The 18595-nt window shown below is 36.2% G+C and overlaps 1 protein-coding gene across 1 annotated transcript; it reads right to left on the bottom strand.

The window, feature by feature from the left end:
* Nucleotides 1-411: 411 nt before the first annotated feature.
* On the bottom strand, nt 412-12655 carry LOC141389504 (serine protease 7-like). Its single transcript, XM_073961091.1, has 5 exons — nt 12372-12655; nt 1885-2292; nt 1353-1461; nt 984-1276; nt 412-917 (listed from the first exon to the last, which is right to left on the bottom strand). The coding sequence occupies exons 1-5, from the start codon at nt 12460-12462 to the stop codon at nt 640-642; spliced, it is 1179 nt and encodes a 392-aa protein (XP_073817192.1). The 5' UTR covers nt 12463-12655; the 3' UTR covers nt 412-639.
* Nucleotides 12656-18595: the final 5940 nt, after the last annotated feature.

The raw sequence follows: 18595 nt of genomic DNA, 5'->3' as shown, positions 1-18595 counted from the left end.
GATGAAAAGGCGCGGTATTCCAGAGTGCAAAGCATCAAATAGAGAGGAATGGAGATCTCTTCTTTGTTCGGCCTATAGAACAAATGTTCTGTAATGGGCCAGCTAAGTAAGCGAAGAATCGAGAGCTGTCAATAATTTCATAACATAAAACATTAAAATATATTAATTTGTAATACATATAATATTGTATGATCGCTTATATCCGAATAACGGATCCGCAAATAAAGAAGAAGAAGTAAGTAAGTATGTGGAGACATTCGAATATATAATTTCTCTGCCATTCCCGAACACAATGCAATTTTACATTCAGAATTTTAAGATTAAAGAGAGACTAGGAAAGTCGTGTGTTTGTTCACATTAAGGCAATACAAAACATTATTTCTTAATCCTCCCCTGTATACAATAGGCCCATTCAAATTATTTACATATTTAATTTAAATAAAAAAGTAGTATAAAACAAATATTTTTAAATAAGAATTACATAGGGGCTTCAATTAAATTTTCATATACTGTACTAACAAATTATATTTATAAATATATTGATATTTTGTAGAGGAATTTCCCCAAAAGAAACATAAAATTACGTACGACTATGCTTATCACAGAGCAATAATATAAAATATTGAGTGTATGTATATCTTATGGTTCCATATTTTTACGAATCCACTCAATGTAATTTCTAACACGGGTATAAACTGCTGGTGTCTCCAGACCGCAACCGCGGCCATAAGAAACTAGGCCTTCAACAAACCAACCATCTGCAGTTATTTGTGTAAGGGCACCACCTGAATCACCGGTACAACTATCCTTGCGATATTCACCGCCAGCACATAGCTGGCCATCTGCCAGTAAATATGGACAATTCTTGTTTTCAACATAGGGAACTTCAACCTTTTGTTTGCCAGCGGTAAATTTAACTTGAAATAGAAAAATAATACGGATATTATTACATAAAACTTGAATAGTATTGCAATGCAACTCACCACTTCCATTGTGGCCCCAACCGGCTACACTTAATTTCATGCCACTTCTCAATTTTGGTACATTAGACGAAACATTTGGCAGACATACTGGTGCCACAGTATCACTATAAACAATGGGTTTATCAGTTCGTATCAACGCAATGTCATGGATATTATAAATATTAGGATCTGTATTGTACTCCTTGTGTACTGTGATGCGTTCGATATTAAAACGCTGATACGGATCAATACAACCGAAATTGTTACAATCGATCGGTGTTCGGGTATTGTGATCACCAACACGTAGTGAGACTCTGTAAAAGTAGCCAAAGAAAGTATAATAAACATTTTTGATGATATCGAAAAATATTTCCGTTGTAAAATACTTACAATTTTCCAACTTTTTCTTCGATTTTTCCCTTTATACAATGTGCTGCAGTAAGGACATAACGATGATTGATGATATTACCAGAACACACAGATACCAAATCACCATTTGCTGGAATATAAAATATAGTTAATATATTGCATATTTAAAAGAAATATAGTTAACGTATGTAGTTCATTCACTAAAACCTGGAGTTTTGTTTTTAATTTCTTTACAGTATATGCATACACAATTAACGTGATGTAATCTATTTTCTCAACGTCAAATCAATGTGCGACATCATCACATGTAAGTAGAAATGTTCAAATTATTTTTAAAATATTACTAAACATTAAATGCTTTACAATAATAAAACTGATTACATTCCTCACTTTCTCTTAAGAATTTCAAACCTACATTTACTCATAATCCCTTCTCAGAATTGCCAAAGGAAAAATTGAAATTCATACTTTGCGCCACATGACATCGTGATGATTTTATTGAAGACATTAACCGGATACGATGAATCACAATTGTATCGTAAAACGCTCTTACCTTTTTTATGTTCTAAATTTACCAACCATGGAAATTCTCCCAGTTCAGCCTCTTCACCTCCATAGATTTTATTTACCACTGAAATGGGACCACACACTGGTGGTTTGGGAAAGAGATCATCATCTGTTGTTATTTCTTGCCGTTTGGTACTTGATTGAACCCCATTTCCATCATCATCTCTGGGGAATATTATGCGTTGACTCTCCAATTGTGTACGATCTACAAAACCGGTATCCGACGTACAACAAACATACGGACGGTGACCTCTGCCATTGCTACATTCAGATTGGCGGGCAAAATCATATTTACTAGACCATTTATTGCGTATAATATTAAGAATTGTAGAACATTCATAAATGGAAATACACACACCGGTACGACCATTTGGATTACTACATTTCTGTGAAACTAAACGAAGAAGAAAAGAAGAATTTTATAAATCTATTAATAAAATCGAAAAAAAAAACAATTTTAAATGACTGTATAAAACGATTTGTATCAGTAGTATTTATTAAAATATACAATGTAGTAATGGCCCTTTACACCTTTTCATTAAGCACATATTTAACTATTCAAAATCGTAAATAATTCCACTCTACACAGTGATTCTCAATTATCATTTTGTCACGATTTATTACATAAATCTATTGTTTAAAAAATTTGAATAGAAATAAAATTTTAAAAACACATTAGATCCGGCGGAACTTCTATGACCTCCGCATATCTAGCGGAATGTCCAAAGATATTGAAGTAAGCTAAATTGATTACTTCGACCCATAGATAGAGCGAAGATCTGTTTACGCGAACAAAATTATCGTTACCTGAAAAGTTATTAAATAAAACAAACTTTTTGTTGTGTAACGTTTTTTTTCCGGAACTTGGGTCCCTAACCTCTTCGAATATCCCAAAAAGGTATACCCTTATAATAGAAACCCAAATTTTTAACGTTAATGGGTGACGTAAGAGCTGAAAGATGCCAAGCAAGGGTCCTGACTCAACTCAAGTGGACAATGACCTCTCCGTCACCTTGGGAGCTGCCTTTAACAGTGAGCTAACATGTGGCCTCCAAAAAGCAACATACCAAAAAAAACACAAAGAAAAAGAAAAACAAACTCCTTTAACGTTGACGACCCCCGCAAACGCTTTAACGGCCATGAACTGCGAACCTGTACTTGAAATGCTCCGACTCTTTAAAGAGAAGGTGCAGTTTACGCACTGGCAGATGTACTTGCAAAGTACAAGGCCGATAATACTGTCATACTTATAAAAGTTACGTATGAAACGATAAAATGTACGGAATAATTTTTCAAATTTAATTGAAAATGAAATATGGTTTACAAGAAGATAGGGATCGCCATCATATATTTTCTTAGTGACCTTACCTTCTATTATTCTGCCATGGTAAGAACAGACACAACACGGAACCTGAACATCGGTAAGTTGCAACAACAAATAGCCACAGCATATTCCACCCAACAGGGCCAATTGCTTAATCAAAACGATCCTCGTCCCCATAACTTGTCAGCACCGTGGCAATATTTTACCCACCCCATGCAAACACCAGCAAAATCCATATTTGGATACCTGACCAGCAACGCTTAACGCAAAAGAGAGGTATCAGGAGAAAAGAAGAGCCACGTATTTTCTGCAGGAAAATTAGAGAAATGGAAAAGCGGGAGCAGAGCTCCGATTTGCTCATTTTTACTCGTGAGTGAAAAGTACTCGCGAGTGGGAGTACTCGAATAGTGCGAGTAAAAAGTCCGGCTTGCTCGTTTTTAGTCGCTCGTAGGAGTACTCGAAGAGTACTAGTTTCAAAAGAAGTTTACTCTCCACTCTTTTGTTTTATTTGCGAGCACTCGCGAGTACTCCTGTTTTAAAAATAAGAGTGGGAGTGAAAATACTCGAAATAGAGTACGAGTTTACTCAAAGAGTAAATTTTATCATTTATCAATTTTTGACCAAAAAATCGTCAAAATGACGATAAATCGTCAAATCTGGCAGCCATGCTCCCATTCTTTTTTTCTTGCAAAATTCGTACTCTTCAAGTACTCGTACTCGCAAACACTTTTCACTCGCGAGTAAAAACTAGCAATTCTGAAATATGCTTCGCGAGTGGCGAGTAAAAATAGAATATACTCGATTTATTTTTCAACTCGCGCGAGTACTCCTGCTCGAGAATTCGAGCGAGTATTTCGGAGCTCTTAGCAGGAGTGTGAAAAAATCGAGACGTACAGGAGCCAAAATGAAGTCTAAAAATTCCACAAAAGAGAGAAACATTAAACTGATGGCACTGGTATAGGCACATCCAGTGTGCTCAGGATATGGAAGGAGCATTTTGCCAAATTGTTGGTATCTAATACTAGCGAAGATGACGAAGACAGCACAGATACAATCCCAGAAGATAAAGTAACGACAGCAGTAAATTTGATCAAGAATAATAAAGCAGCAGGAGCCGGTGACTTACCACTTTTTGCAAAACAATCGAAAGGGTTAGAGAGCGGGCCTTAAACTGCACTTTTCCGAATTATTGATTTTTACTACAGTTTTACAGTTTTTAGGGGCAAGCACAGATTTTTTGAGAAAACGGCCCGAATGCTGCAAAAGACCCCTACGGCCACCATATGTACCCAGCAACATTTTTGCCTCCAAAGATGCAGTTAAATCATATGTACAAGTTATCTGGAAGTGCATCAAATTATGCATTTTCACTCATGATTGATCACATTGAAGACTAAATACCAAATTTCAGCCATTTTGGTGGAATATTGAAGACACAACCTTCAAAAAAATCGGGAGGTACCTTTCCATGGGGGCTATATGAATGCGTGGACCTATATCGACAAATTTAAAGGGCAAGTTTGAGTACCCCCTACGAAGTCTAAATACCAAATTTCAGCCACTTCGGTGGAATATTGTGGCCTCAATATTCGTCGTCCAAAATACCGAAAATCGGGAGGTACCGATATATGGGGGCTATATGATGGCATGGACAGATACCGACAAAGTTCTGGGGGAAAGTTTTATACCCCTGAAGAAGACTACGTACCAAATTTCAGCCATTTTGGTATGATAATGAAGCTCAAATCTTCAAAATACCGAAAATCGGGAGGTACCGTTCTATGGGGGCTATATGAAGGTGTGGACCGATACCGACAAAATTCTAGGGGAAAGTTTTATACCCCTAAAGAAGACTACGTACCAAATTTCAGCCATTTTGGTAGGATAATGAAGCTAAAACCTTAAAAATACCGAAAATCAGGAGGTACCGTTCTATGGGGGATATATGAAGGTGTGAACCGATACCGACAAAATTCTGGGGGAAAGTTTTATACTCCTAAAGAAGACTACGTACCAAATTTCAGCCATTTTAGTAGGATAATGAAGCTAAAACCTTAAAGATACCGAAAATCGGGAGGTACCGTTCTATGGGGGCTATATGAAGGTGTGGACCGATACCGACAAAGTTCTAGGGGATAGTTTTATACCCCTAAAGAAGACTACGTACCAAATTTCAGCCATTTTGGTAGGATAATGAAGCTAAAACCTTAAAAATACCGAAAATCGGGAGGTACCGTTCTATGGGGGCTATATGAAGGTGTGGACCGATACCGACAAAATTCTAGGGGAAAGTTTTATACTCCTAAAGAAGACTACGTACCAAATTTCAGCCATTTTAGTAGGATAATGAAGCTAAAACCTTAAAAATACCGAAAATCGCGAGGTACCGTTCTATGGGGGCTATATCGAAACGTGGACCGATATATCCCATTTTCAATACCAACCATCCTGCAAGTAATAAAAACTTCTGTACCAAATTTTTACTCTCTATCTTTAAAATTGCGAGCTGTATCTTGATTTCAACAGACAGACAGACGGACGGACATGGTCAAATCGACATAGAATTTTATGCTGATCAATAATATATATACTTTATAGGGTCGCCGACGAATATTTCGATGTGTTACAAACAGAATGGCACATTTAATTATACCCTCCATATGGTGGAGGGTATAATGAAGGAAGTATTGCTATAAATTTTTACAATATTTTCTACTATATAATGCATGTGAAAAAATATTTTTTCAAACAAAAAATTATTTTTTTGACCAAATTATGTGCTTATTTTGGCTGTAACATCGAAACTATAATACCAATCTGCATGATTGTAGTCTCATTTGATTCGCCGTGAAGTTTTGATCCGCAACAAATTTTTATGTAATGTTATGACCACATTAATGGGCCTTAATTTTGAAAAAAGTTGACTTATGTTCAATAATTTATGAATTTTATGTACATTCCGCGAATTCTGTGTAACATTTTGCAGGTATTATGCAATCTACTCGCTGAAGTCACTTCGAGAGAACTTTTTTGTAACAATTGTGCTCATTAAAAAAATTAGCGTTTTTATAATATCTTCTTTCTAATGTCAAGTTTACACTTGCGCTCCTAAATCCAGTGGATTTCACGAAATCCTGAAATACACCCCGGTGTTTACACTCATTTTTTTGTTGATTTCAAGCATATCACAATGATCAAGGTAGATGCATATGCGCAGCTGATATAACATGAATTTTCAAAACAAGTTGTTGTAAAATTAATTATTCATTAAAAATATACGACAACTTTTTTTGGAAAATTATTGTAAAATTATCTATATATCGTATTAATTGTGTATAGTGCTAACAAATAAAAAAATTATTATATCGTTGAGACATCATATTAATAAATTTTGATAGATAAAAGTTGTGCTCAGAACCTGCACAATACTATAAGCATGTTCATTGGCATCTAATATGATAGCTGACACGTTGATTTTGACATTTATACTGGAGTTTTTGCAATTTCCGTAATTTTTCCGTTCCCGTATTTTTTAGAAATTTGTATGGAGAAGCAATTTTTGACAATTCGCTCTTTTTTCTAACATTACCATTAAAAAAGTACAGGAACACAAATAAAAATAGCATTGTAACAAAGTAATTTAATATTTTTTCACATTGTTTACAAATTTTGATACTAAAATTTTTTGTTGCAGCAATTGATCATCTACCTTGTTTATTGTAATACGTTAAAAGTGTTGCAACTTTTGGTACTTTTTTAGGCAAAAACAGGGTTGTATATCATGTGTACTGTGATTTCGATGTTGATTTCGCTGAAATCACGAAATGAGATGATTTCATTTTTGTATGCGAAATCATGATAAATTTAGCTTGATTCCGCGCGAAATCACGAAACGCCTTCGAAATCACGAAACGACGACGAATGTAAACTAAGCATTAGAAAGCGAAATAAAAGCGCCATAACTTTTGTCCGCAACAACCAAAAATTGGCTCGCGACCAGATTCATATTGGAAATTTTTTCTTAACCTACATATCAAAAATCGTTGATGCAGCGCGAAAAAAATTTATCCTTTCTTTCTGAAATGGAATATGAAATAATTGGCAATATTTGTGATAAACATTTTAGAAGCTGGTGCACACTTTTTCTATCTTTGAAAACAAGCTGTAGTTGTAGGTATCTACAAATTGGCTTGCTTGCTATGGATCACTAAGCAACTGCTTGTAAAATTTATCGAACGGAGTGCCTTTTTCACGACTCGCTTGAACTGCATCCCGATGCAATTTAAATGTGAGAAATGGATCTCAATCATTGGATCGCACCCAAATGAACTGCATCCAGATGTTGTTAAAATGTGAGGAAAGGATGTCATTCATTGGATCGCATCCGAATGTGGTTAAAATGTAAGGAATGGAGTTCCTCTTCGACGACTCCGTTTGAACTGCATCAAAACATGCCGTGAAAGAACTATTCTACATTGAACCACTTCCAATTTATTTTGCTGGATAATGGCTGGCGTGCGCGACATCTTTCGAACCGGGAACGGTATTGGTCCAAATTTTGCAAATCGTAATATTTCTGCTTATCTTATAACATTGATGGCTAGTGTCAACTAGTCTTTATCGGCCCACTCCTTTTGAAGCCTAACCCAAATAGATAAAAAAATTCGCTGAAATGGTACACGGAGCAACCGATTTGGTTCAAACTTTGGATTTCGTAATATTTTGTTCAAACTGCAGTCAAGTCAAGTTAAGTTCGAAAATTAGCCATATCGGTCCACCCCTTTGGTTACACTGGCTGAGGTTATATCTCTATCGAAAAATCTGACTGATACTTTTTTACATGTTTTGTCGGCAAGTTCATACGACCAATAAGGGACACAAAATTTAGAAAACCGCCAAAATACATAATTTTTGGAGAAACGTTTTTTGGTTGTGTCGCCGGTATTCGATATGTCCATTAGAGTGGTTTTAAAAAATCGATGTCGGCTTTTTTATGCGGCACCCACCTAAAATGTTTAGTTTTGTTAAAAATTAAGATTGCCAAAGTTAGAGAAATCAAAGTGTTTCGAGAGCAGGTCTTAAAGTGAACTTATCCGAAATTTTGTGTGGGAGGTACCCGAAGGTGTGAACAACTCTAAACCATATTCGAATCTGATCTATATCTGGAAGATATATTAGGATGTGTAAAATATGGACCAAATCGGTCACTCCTTGCAAGAGTTATCGTGCGCACAATTTTTCCGAACATTTTTGAACTTTTGTGGGGGAGGTACCTGAAGGAGTACACCGATATTGATTATCTTCGAACTTAAACTAAGTTTGGACAAAATATGACAAAAGCCAAATTTTGGACCGAATCGGCAGATCCGTTCGAGAGTTTTCTTGCGCTCGGACCCTACACACGGTGTCATAGGGGTTTTTTCAACTTTCAGGCTATTTTCTCAGGAATTATGGACTTCCCCCATATGAACCCCACATACATAGGGGGCGGTGAATACAACTTCTTACAACCCTGCAAAGTATGGACCAAATCGGTTACTCCCTTCAAGAGTTATCGTGCGCACAAATGTTCCGAACTTTTACGAAAGCCAAATTTTGGACCAAATCGGTTCATCCGTTCGAGAGTTATCGTGCGCACCAGCCAGACAGACGGACGTGGCTAAATCGACTTCAAATTGTCTGAAACACATTTCGTCCAAAGTAACTCTGGGTCTAAAAAGCACAATTTCTTTAAGAAAAGACAAATCACTGATTTATTCACTCACTTTACCGTCTTTATTCAACGATGTTCTCTAGAACACTGACGAAAAAAACATACATATATTTGTTTGCAATCATTCCCAAACAAATATTTTTTTTGGATTCAAACATATTTCTAACATATGTATATTTTTCTGCGTTTATATCTTCACGTTTTACTTGTACAACGGTAACGCCAGATATTCGGTATTTTTATACCCTCAGCCTACGAAGGGTATATACTCGTACTCTTTGATACGACCAAAAATGTGCCTCATCGAAATAACTGTTTCGACCCCAAGTATGTTTGGACGAAATTAGTTTCAGCCAATTTGAAGTCGATTTAGCCATGTCCGTCTGCCTGTCGGTTTGTCTAGCTGGCTGGAGCGCACGATAACTCTCGGACCGATCAACTGATTCGAACCAAATTTTGCACTTCATAATATTTTGCCCAAACTTAGGGGTTGATTATGGATAGCAACTGAACTGTAGTCGCATTGCCAGAATAGAAAATCATGCAATTAAAATAAGTGAAACGACAGCAATTTTTGTAATTTTCATTCAATATACGTGTTTTGAACCTTTAGGTATTACTTTAATTATAAAAAGTATGAATTTATGACATTTCTCTTATTAAATTTGTTGTCGGCAACGCAACTGTATTTGGGTTGCTACTCGTAATTGACCCCTTTGTTTACGTTCGAAGATGGGTCATATCGGCCCACTTCTTCGGGTACCAACCCCACAAAAATTCAAATTTTTTCTGTAAAATGGTGCGAACGATAATTCTCGAAGGGAGCAATCGATTTGGTGCAAATCTTGCACATCACATGGTTCCTTCCAGATCGGGTTCGAATATTAACTATATCGGCTCACTCCTTCGGATACCTCCCACACAAAATACGGAAGAAGTTTGATAGCTCCTCTCGCATCGTTCTGAACATTTTTTTCAGCACGTTGCACTTGCAGCTCCCACTACGACGATAATTTCTTTTTCAGGCGCAAGACCATACTTCCTGAGATATTGACTTAAAAGCTCCAAGAAACCCTGGCGGCACCAACGAAAGTGGCAAATGCGCAAGATAATTCTCGCAGGGAGTTTCTGATTGGTGCAGACTTTGCAAATAGAATTTTTTCATCCAGTCATGTATGAGGTTGCAATATGGACTATATCGGTCAACTCGATTACCTCCCACACAAAATTCGGAAAAAGTGAAGTTTAAGAGCTACTCTCGCATCGTTTTGATTATTTTTGCAGTAGGTTGTTCTAGCGGCCTCGTTTACAACAGTACAATGTTTTCCAGAGTAAGTCAATACTTCCTAAGTATACTTCCAAAAGCCTGGTAGCACATACAAAAATGGCTATTGTGCAGATAACTTTAAAACTTTTTATACCCTACACCACTATGTGGGGAGGGTATTATAAGTTGGGTTTGGCCAAAAAGTTTGTAACGCATGGAAATAATGGTCATAGACCCATACTTATATATACCAATATGAATGTTTTGATCGGATCGTCACCAACTTTTGGGTGTTGATGAGGGCCCCGGAGGGGAAGAACCCTATTGATTTTGGTGATGGTCGGATAATATTCAGGGGTCGGAATGGGCAAAAAACTTATTTGGGGAAAAAGTCAACGTTTTATTTCAAAGCGAATATCTCCGCATCTATAATGGGTATATCAAAGCAAAACCTGCTAATGAAAGTAGAAAATATCACCTTTTCAACGATGTATAGTAGGTTGCCTTAGGTGGTCAAACAAAAAGGAAATCGCAATAGCCGTTAATACAACCCATCTTTTTATTTTTGCGATTTGAATTATAATGACGAATATCACAGCTTTGGTTGGGGATCTTCCAAAAGCAAAGCCTGACTATGAAAGAAGAATATCCCTCCATTACAATGATTCAAAGCGGGTTGGCGTAGGTGGCCAAATAACGGAGATATAGCAATAGTCGGTAATACATCCCATTTTTCAATTATTTTCAAAATCGCGCTACAGGTCGCAATTTTGATCGGATCGTCACGAATTTTTTGGGAGTTGATGCGAGTCCCACAGAGGAAAAAGCCTATTAAGTTTGGTAATGTTCGGATAATATTCAGGAGTCGGAATAAGCAAAAAGCTTATGTGGAGAAAAGTCAAAGTTTTTTTCTTATGCGAATATCTCCGCTTCTGGTAGGAGCATTCCAAAAAGAAAACCCGCCAATGGTAGAAGAAAAGATCGCCTTTATATTGATGCAAAGTATGTTGGCGTAAGTGAGCAAACAACCGAGATATTGCAAACGTCAGTAATATTTTCAATTTTTTTTTACTTTTTGTAATCACGCTACCGGTTGGAATTTTGATCGGATAGTCATTAGATTTTGGGGGTAGATGCGGGCCCCACAGAGGAAGAAGCCTATTGATTGTAGTGATAGTCGGATAATATTTAGGGGTCGGAATGGGGAAAAACTCATGTGGAGACAAATTCAAAGTTTTATTCTTTGTGAATATATCGGCTTCTAGTAGGAGTTTCCAACGGCAAAGCCTGTCAACAGAAGAAGACAATATTACCTTTAAATTGGTGTAAAGTAAGTTGGCGAAGGTGGCCAAACAAGGGAGATACCATAATGCATCCAATTCTTCCATTTTTTGCAACCACGCTACAGGTCGCAATTTTGATTGGATGGTCACGAAATTTTGGTTGCTTATGGGGGTCCCGAGAGAAAGAGGCATATTATGTTTGATGGTATTCGGATTATATTCCCTAAAAGAAATGTTTACCAGTGAAAAGCTTATGCACAGGGGTAGTGGTGTAGGGTAACACATGGTCGGCCCCGTCCCGACTGTAGCCTTTGCTCACTTGTTCAAAAATGTTTTCCAAACGTAGTTTAATATTTTGAGTCCTTTATGAAGAATAATTGGTATATGTCAATGATTTGGTATAGCCCCACATTACTGTAGATTTTAAAGCAAACTCGTGATACAAAATCAGTATATTTTATATATGACATAATTATTGTGCTTGGTTTGGTTTCGTTTTTTTTTCAGTGGCTGAGAGTATATCTCCGTCAGCACAGCTGACTGATACTTTCTTACTTGTTTTTTAGACACATAATCCAAACGAAATTGGTGAAATCTGGTTCCAAAATAATTTATGGTGTATGGGTGGTGGAGTTTGGCCCGACCTTATATTCGCCGTTTTCACATTTTAAAACTCTGAGTTGTAAATACTTTGAGTTGTATAGGACTTAAATAGTTTGTCCCGGGTCAACTTAACTCAGTTTTAAATTGTCCACTGCAAAATTTCTTCTCTGTCGCTCTTAAAAGTTTTTTGTAGTATTTTAAAATTTAATAATGATTTGAAACACTGTGCTGACAACACAACACATGTGTAGTCTGTATTAATGTTAATAAAAAGAAAACACACCTTCATACGAATACGCTTTAGTTGTATATTTGACTAGACCGGAGATCAGTAGTAGTAGACACGTTATTAAAATTAATTGAGGGTTTTGCATGATTCTTGTTATTTTTTACTTTTTATTATTATTTTTTTCTTTTTGTTTTTTTTTTTTAATCCCGTTGTTTATTTATTAAAATCTATTTTTGTGGGAATACTAGTTTCTTTTTTCGCTTTTTATTAGAATACCGACCGAGTATCTTCACTTCAAGTTACCGGCACGCTGGTTTGTTTTTAACTGGAGACAATTCAAAGTTGTTATGTGAATTTATCAATAATCTTCTCTATTTCTCATAAAATGTATTCACCAGGTCTTCTCATTACAAGTTCGAACTTTATTTTTGAAACATGCTACTACTATTCAATAGTCCGACAACAATAACAGTTCTTCTGGTGTTTATTGGATGTTAGATGAGATGTTTAAGCATTTTTTTCTTTTAATTTGTGTAGAGAGGGAAATGTGCCTTGAAGTGTTAATTAATTGTTATGATTGACTGGATTTCTTTAGCGCACTGGGAAATAATGTTTTTTTTTTAATTCTAATTCATTACGTTAAATTTGCTCTCAGAATGACGAATCACTGTCATCGTAATGTCGCAAATGGTTGTTTTTTGTGAAGCATAAAAAATGATTTGTTTATTATTTGAACATTCCTCTACTTCCAAATCTCAAAATGACACGTCGAATTTTGTATGCATTGTTTCAATGGGATTTTTTCACATATTTTTAACGTATATTAACATGCAAAAGTTGTTTGTAAATGTTAATATTAACTACCTACCATTCATATCTCTAGAGATTTTAGCATACAAAAGACAAATGTTATACTCACTTAGAATTCAAAATGCGAAATTGCGACGAATTCACACGCCAATTGTGCGAAGTCTCTAGAGATCATTTTTTTCCTAATCGAAACTCTGACCGGAGACCTGTTTGGAAGATCTTATGGTTCACAATGGAGTTTCAGCACAGAATTTCTTTCCATAAGCCCAAGTAAGAATACATCTCCCACCCAGTAAATTTGTTAATTTTTCTCCCCACTTTTTAATATCAGGCTTTTTGATATGATTCGTCACTAGTTCGATATCATTCGTCACTACATGAGGAATCCATGTTGCAACTCAATAAGTTTAATTATGTCGGTTTCGGTAAATATAATTGGACACAAACAAGTGGGAAAAGCGTTAAGTTCGGTCGGGACGAACTTTTTATACCCTCCACCACAAATTTCAGCCATTTCGGTGGATTAATGTGGCCACAACCTTCAAAATACCGAAAATCGGAAGTTACCGTTCTATGGGAGCTATATGATGGCGCGGACCTATACCTACAAATGTCTGGGGGGGAAGTTTTATACCCCCAACGAAGACTAATACCAAATTTCAGCCATCTCGGTGTGATAATGAGGCCAAAACCTTCAAAATACCGAAAATCGGGAGATATCGTCCTATGGGGGCTATATCAAAACGGGGACCTATATAAACATTTTATGGTAGAAATGTTTCTTAGCCTCTGGAAACACAAAATACAAAGTTGCAACCTATTCTGTTGTCAAATGGACTAATACATTCAAAATATATTAAAATGACGCGTACTTTATATAGGGCGTTATATGGGGGCTATACCAAAACGTGGACCTATATAAACCAACTTTGGTAGGAATGTTTTTTGGCCTCTGGAGACACAAAATAGCAAATTACAACCAATTCGGTGGTAAAATGGGACAAATATCTTAAAAATTCCTTTAAACGACGACGCGTCACTCGTCATTTTGTATGGGGGCTATACGAAAGCGTGGACCTACATAGCCCGCTTTCAATACCAAAAGTCCTACGTACAAATAATAGATTTTCCCAAAATTTCATCCACCTACGTCAATTCGTTCGGATACTAGAGTGATTTCCACAGACGGACAGACGGACGGACATGGCTATATCGATGTAGAATTGCACGCTGATCAAGAATATATATATAGTTTGTGGGGTCTACAATGATTATTTCGAGTAGTTACAAACGTAGTGACAAACTTAATATACCCCCATCCTATGGTGGAGGGTATAAAAAAACAAAGAACACTTGGTGGTGCACATGTAAGTGTTTGAACAACCCTTAATGTTCGTACGTGTGGCCGAGTGTGTAGTGTAGATCACTTTTTTGCTGGGCTCAGTCATAAGAAATTTTATAAAATATGAATTTATAAAAACTGATCAAATATTCTTAGTTGATTTTAAAAATTAATTGTTAAACAATAATCACACATGTTTGGGTGTACATTAGGGCTATAACAAAAAAAAAATACCACGCCAGTACCATGTGCGGAATATTGTCCTGATAACGAAAACGCGTGTTTTAGTTTGATTCAGTGAAAAAAGTTTCCGCACCGACTGGTTTTACTACAGCCCTTTTGACGATTTTTCTATTTAAAAATTTAAATTTGCTTTGTTTGAATAAAAATTTATAGAAAATAAGTAAAAAAGTGTCAGTCGACTTTGCCGACAGATATATACCCTCAGCCAATGTGAAGTGAAACTTTCACCTACGGACAGATCGAATGTATTTAAGGCCTGTAATTTTGTGGCCCTTTTTGGAAATTTGAACTTGCCGACAAAAATGTGGATTAGGAATTAACTGCACTAAGACACAAATGTTGAACCTTTGTGGGGGAGGTACCCTTAGGGAGGACCGATATAGGTCATTTTAGAAGTTAAACTAAATTTTGACAAAATATTAGGAGATCCAAATTTTGGACCCAATTGGTTGCTCCATTCAAGTGATATCGTCCTAGCATTTTAGTGAAATTTTTTAAATATTGGGGAGATATACCGGAAGTTGTGGGCCGGTATTGTCCCATGAAACTATGTTTGGATATAATATGACGAAGACCAAATGTTGGACCAAATCGGTTGAACAGTTCTAGTTTTTACACCTTTCGGTCTGTTTTCTCAAGAAGTATGGACTTGCCCCTGAAAAAAACTTTTACCGTTGTAATTGAAGCAGCGACTGCAAGTTGCTTCAACAGAAATCAAAGTGATTCGAGAGCAGGCCTTAAAGTGAATTTATCCGAAATTTTGTGTGGGAGGTACCCGAAGGAGTGGACAAATATAGTTTATATTTGAACCTGATCTATATCTAGTAGATATATTAGGAAGTGTAAAGTATGGACCAAATCGGTCACTCCCTTCAAGAGTTATCGTGCGGACAATTTTTCCGAAAATTTTTGAACTTTTGTGGGGGAGGTACCTTAAGGAGTGGATCGATATTGCTTATCTTCAAATTTAAACTATATTTGGACAAAATATTAGGAAGGCCAAATTTTGAATCGAATCGGCAGATCGGTTCGAGAGTTATCTTGCGCTCCATCCACTAGACACGGTGTCATAGGGGCTTTTTGCAACTTTCAGGCTATTTTCTCAAGAAGTATGGACTTGCCCCTGATGAAACTTGTACCGTCGTATGGAGGGCAATGAATACAAGTTGTTGCAACAAAAATCAAAGCGACTCGAGAACAGGTCCTAATCTGAACTTATCCGAAATTTTGTGTGGGAGGTACCCGAAGGAGTGGACCGATTGAGTCCATTTTGGAACATCATCTAAATTTAGTAGAAATTGCACGATGTGCAAAGTATGGGCCAAATCGGTTACTTCCTTCAAGAGTTATCGTGCGCACAAATTTTCCGAACATTTTCGAACTTTTGTGGGGGAGGTACCGGAAAAAGTGTACCGATATAGCCCATCTTCGAACTTAAACTAAGTTTGGAAAAAATATTTCGAAAGCCAAATTTTGGACCGAATCGGTTGATCCGTTCGAGAGTTATCGTGCGCTCCAGCCAGACAGACAGACGGACGGACGTTGCTCAATCGACTCCAAATTGTCTGAAACACATTTCGTCCAAACATACTTCGGGTCTAAAACCATTATTTCGATGAGGCACATTTTGCCCGCATGAAAGTGTATATGGTAAATAACAAAAATGTTTTGCAATCGATGAATCCGAGTTTCACCCTTTCATAATTCGCGAACTGTTAACATATTCTATGAAGTATGACTACAATTCTTTTAAATGAAGTGTTTTAGGAGGGATCCCATAATGTCGACCATTAAAATTAATTTTCGTGGAAGCTGTGTTGGCATCAATGTAGAAAAATGGGTAAGAATGGGTTGAAGCCAACAAGTTTTTTTTTATGTTCCCATGCGATTTCTGGCTTAACCTTACATTTTATAGACCTATTCCCAAGGAATGAATCAGAGAATACTCCATGGGCAATAAGATAGCAGTGTATGATTTTTCGATATATCCACTGCATCCACCTAAAATTGATGCTGACATTTGGAAGACGGAATTTCGGAGTTTTTTGAATTTTTTTAATAATCCGGACGCGCAAAAAGATAATATTCCAAACTCATAACACGATTATAGAACTCGAGATTTTACGTCGTTTGGTGCATATCTTATGAGTGTGCTCCTTACGCATCCTAGTAATTGGAGTCGAAAGGCCAAAATTTCATGCGTGAATTTTCTTACAAAACATATTTTTTGCGTGTAAAATTTACAACTGTCATTCAATTTCCTTTGAAACCCGCGTGAATTTAGTTTTTTTTACGCGACGGTTCGAATGAAGCCTTCCTCGATCGAATTCATCTACTAAAACCGCGGATATAGATACCTTGAAAATCGGAAAATCAGCAAAAGTATATTTTGACAAATCCGCGTACAAAACCGCGATTATCTTTAAAAAATTTTACATAAATGGAATCCTTTACTCGCGATTATAATATTTGCGAAAACACGTGTCATAAAAAAACAGAGATACGCGAGTAATATGGGTATTTCGCCAAAAATTTAATGTGGAGGCACATCCGCGGTTTTAGAAGAATCTATTAGAAATAGGTGTATATTGACGTATTTTTGATGGGCGCTGATGAAACCGGATGCGCATCAAAATCGTATGCACATTGCGCGACTTTTACCAACTTTAAGGTTTTTTGCAGTGCATGATGCAACTGGCGGCACACAATGGCCGCTGAGTGAAACATCGAAATATGCATAAATATTGAAAGAGATTGATTCGCTTTATCCAAAATCGGATGCGCATCAACCGACTTTAACTAATTCGCGAGTTACAAGCTTTTTAATTTTCATATCTTTTAAATGATAGTAATTTCAATATTACCCTTAATTTCCTATCTTTACAAATAATCACAGTAAGCAGTTAAACTTTCATATTTTGATAAAGTTTTAGCAGAATACTTTAACAAAAAATATATTTGTAACAATATTTTCAAACAATGAGTTGCTTCTCTTTTGTTGTTGTTATAATATGCAATTTATAATGCCAATGTTTATAATTTTGGTTTCACATTTTTGACGCGTTGTCTAGTTTCTGTACGTATTTTTAATTTAGTTTTTAGAGGTTTATACGGACTCTGAGTTAGTATAATTTGAATTTATTGCCAGTTTTTTTTTAATTTTTTTGATTTTCCGCGAAAATAAAAACACATTTTGGAAATGTTGGTGCATCTGCGGATGGATATCAAATGCTGTTACTGATATATGCTTACATTTTCTCAATACAAAAAATAAGAAATTTTAAAATATTTTTTCTTAATAAGAGGATAAAAACCGCTATAACTTTTGCGCGCATCGGCCAATTTCGTGAACGCGAGCAGATTTGAAACCAGATTTTTTTCCTTTAACTCTATACCAAAAATCGTAGATGTGCTCGCGAAAATTTTTTTAATTTTTTTCAAATGGAATTCCAAAGGAATTTTGTTATTTGCCATATACCCTCGTTAGCATAAACGCTGAGGGTATAACAAATACAAATACATGTTCATGGTTCATAATGTTACGAATGTAACTGATAGGTTTATGTTAGTTTAGTTTAATTTCCGTTAATTTAAAAATTTGAATTGTAACGTAAAGTTTTTATTACGTAGTTACTTTATTTAAGCAACAACAACTACCATGTAGAACTCTCTTCATTATTCTAGATGTTATTTACCTTTCATTAATGTGCTTTTGTTTTGCCATAATCATGTAATTATCGTTTAGTTGCTACTTCTTTCTTGCATTTGTTTGTTGTTGTAATTACGTCATTACTGTGCTTGTCGTCCGCCTGTATTCCCCCCATGTATGTATGTGAGTATGGTTGTTCGCTTAGTGCGAATGTGCGTCTGTGTGTTCGTTACA

The sequence above is a fragment of the Musca autumnalis genome, unplaced genomic scaffold (assembly GCF_047663935.1).
Source record: "Musca autumnalis isolate F117 unplaced genomic scaffold, ASM4766393v1 scaffold_1, whole genome shotgun sequence".
Lineage (NCBI taxonomy): Eukaryota > Metazoa > Arthropoda > Insecta > Diptera > Muscidae > Musca > Musca autumnalis.
This window is presented reverse-complemented; position numbering and strand designations above follow the sequence as displayed.

Excerpts from the sequence above, each read along its gene's own strand:
- LOC141389504 (XM_073961091.1), bottom strand. The coding sequence starts at position 12,462 with ATGCAAAACCCTCAATTAATTTTAATAACGTGTCTACTACTACTGATC. Across the intron at positions 2,293-12,371 it reads TAAAGCGTATTCGTATGAAG|TTTCACAGAAATGTAGTAAT; the intron begins GTGTGTTTTCTT and ends TTCTTCGTTTAG. Across the intron at positions 918-983 it reads TTGGGGCCACAATGGAAGTG|TTAAATTTACCGCTGGCAAA; the intron begins GTGAGTTGCATT and ends TTCTATTTCAAG.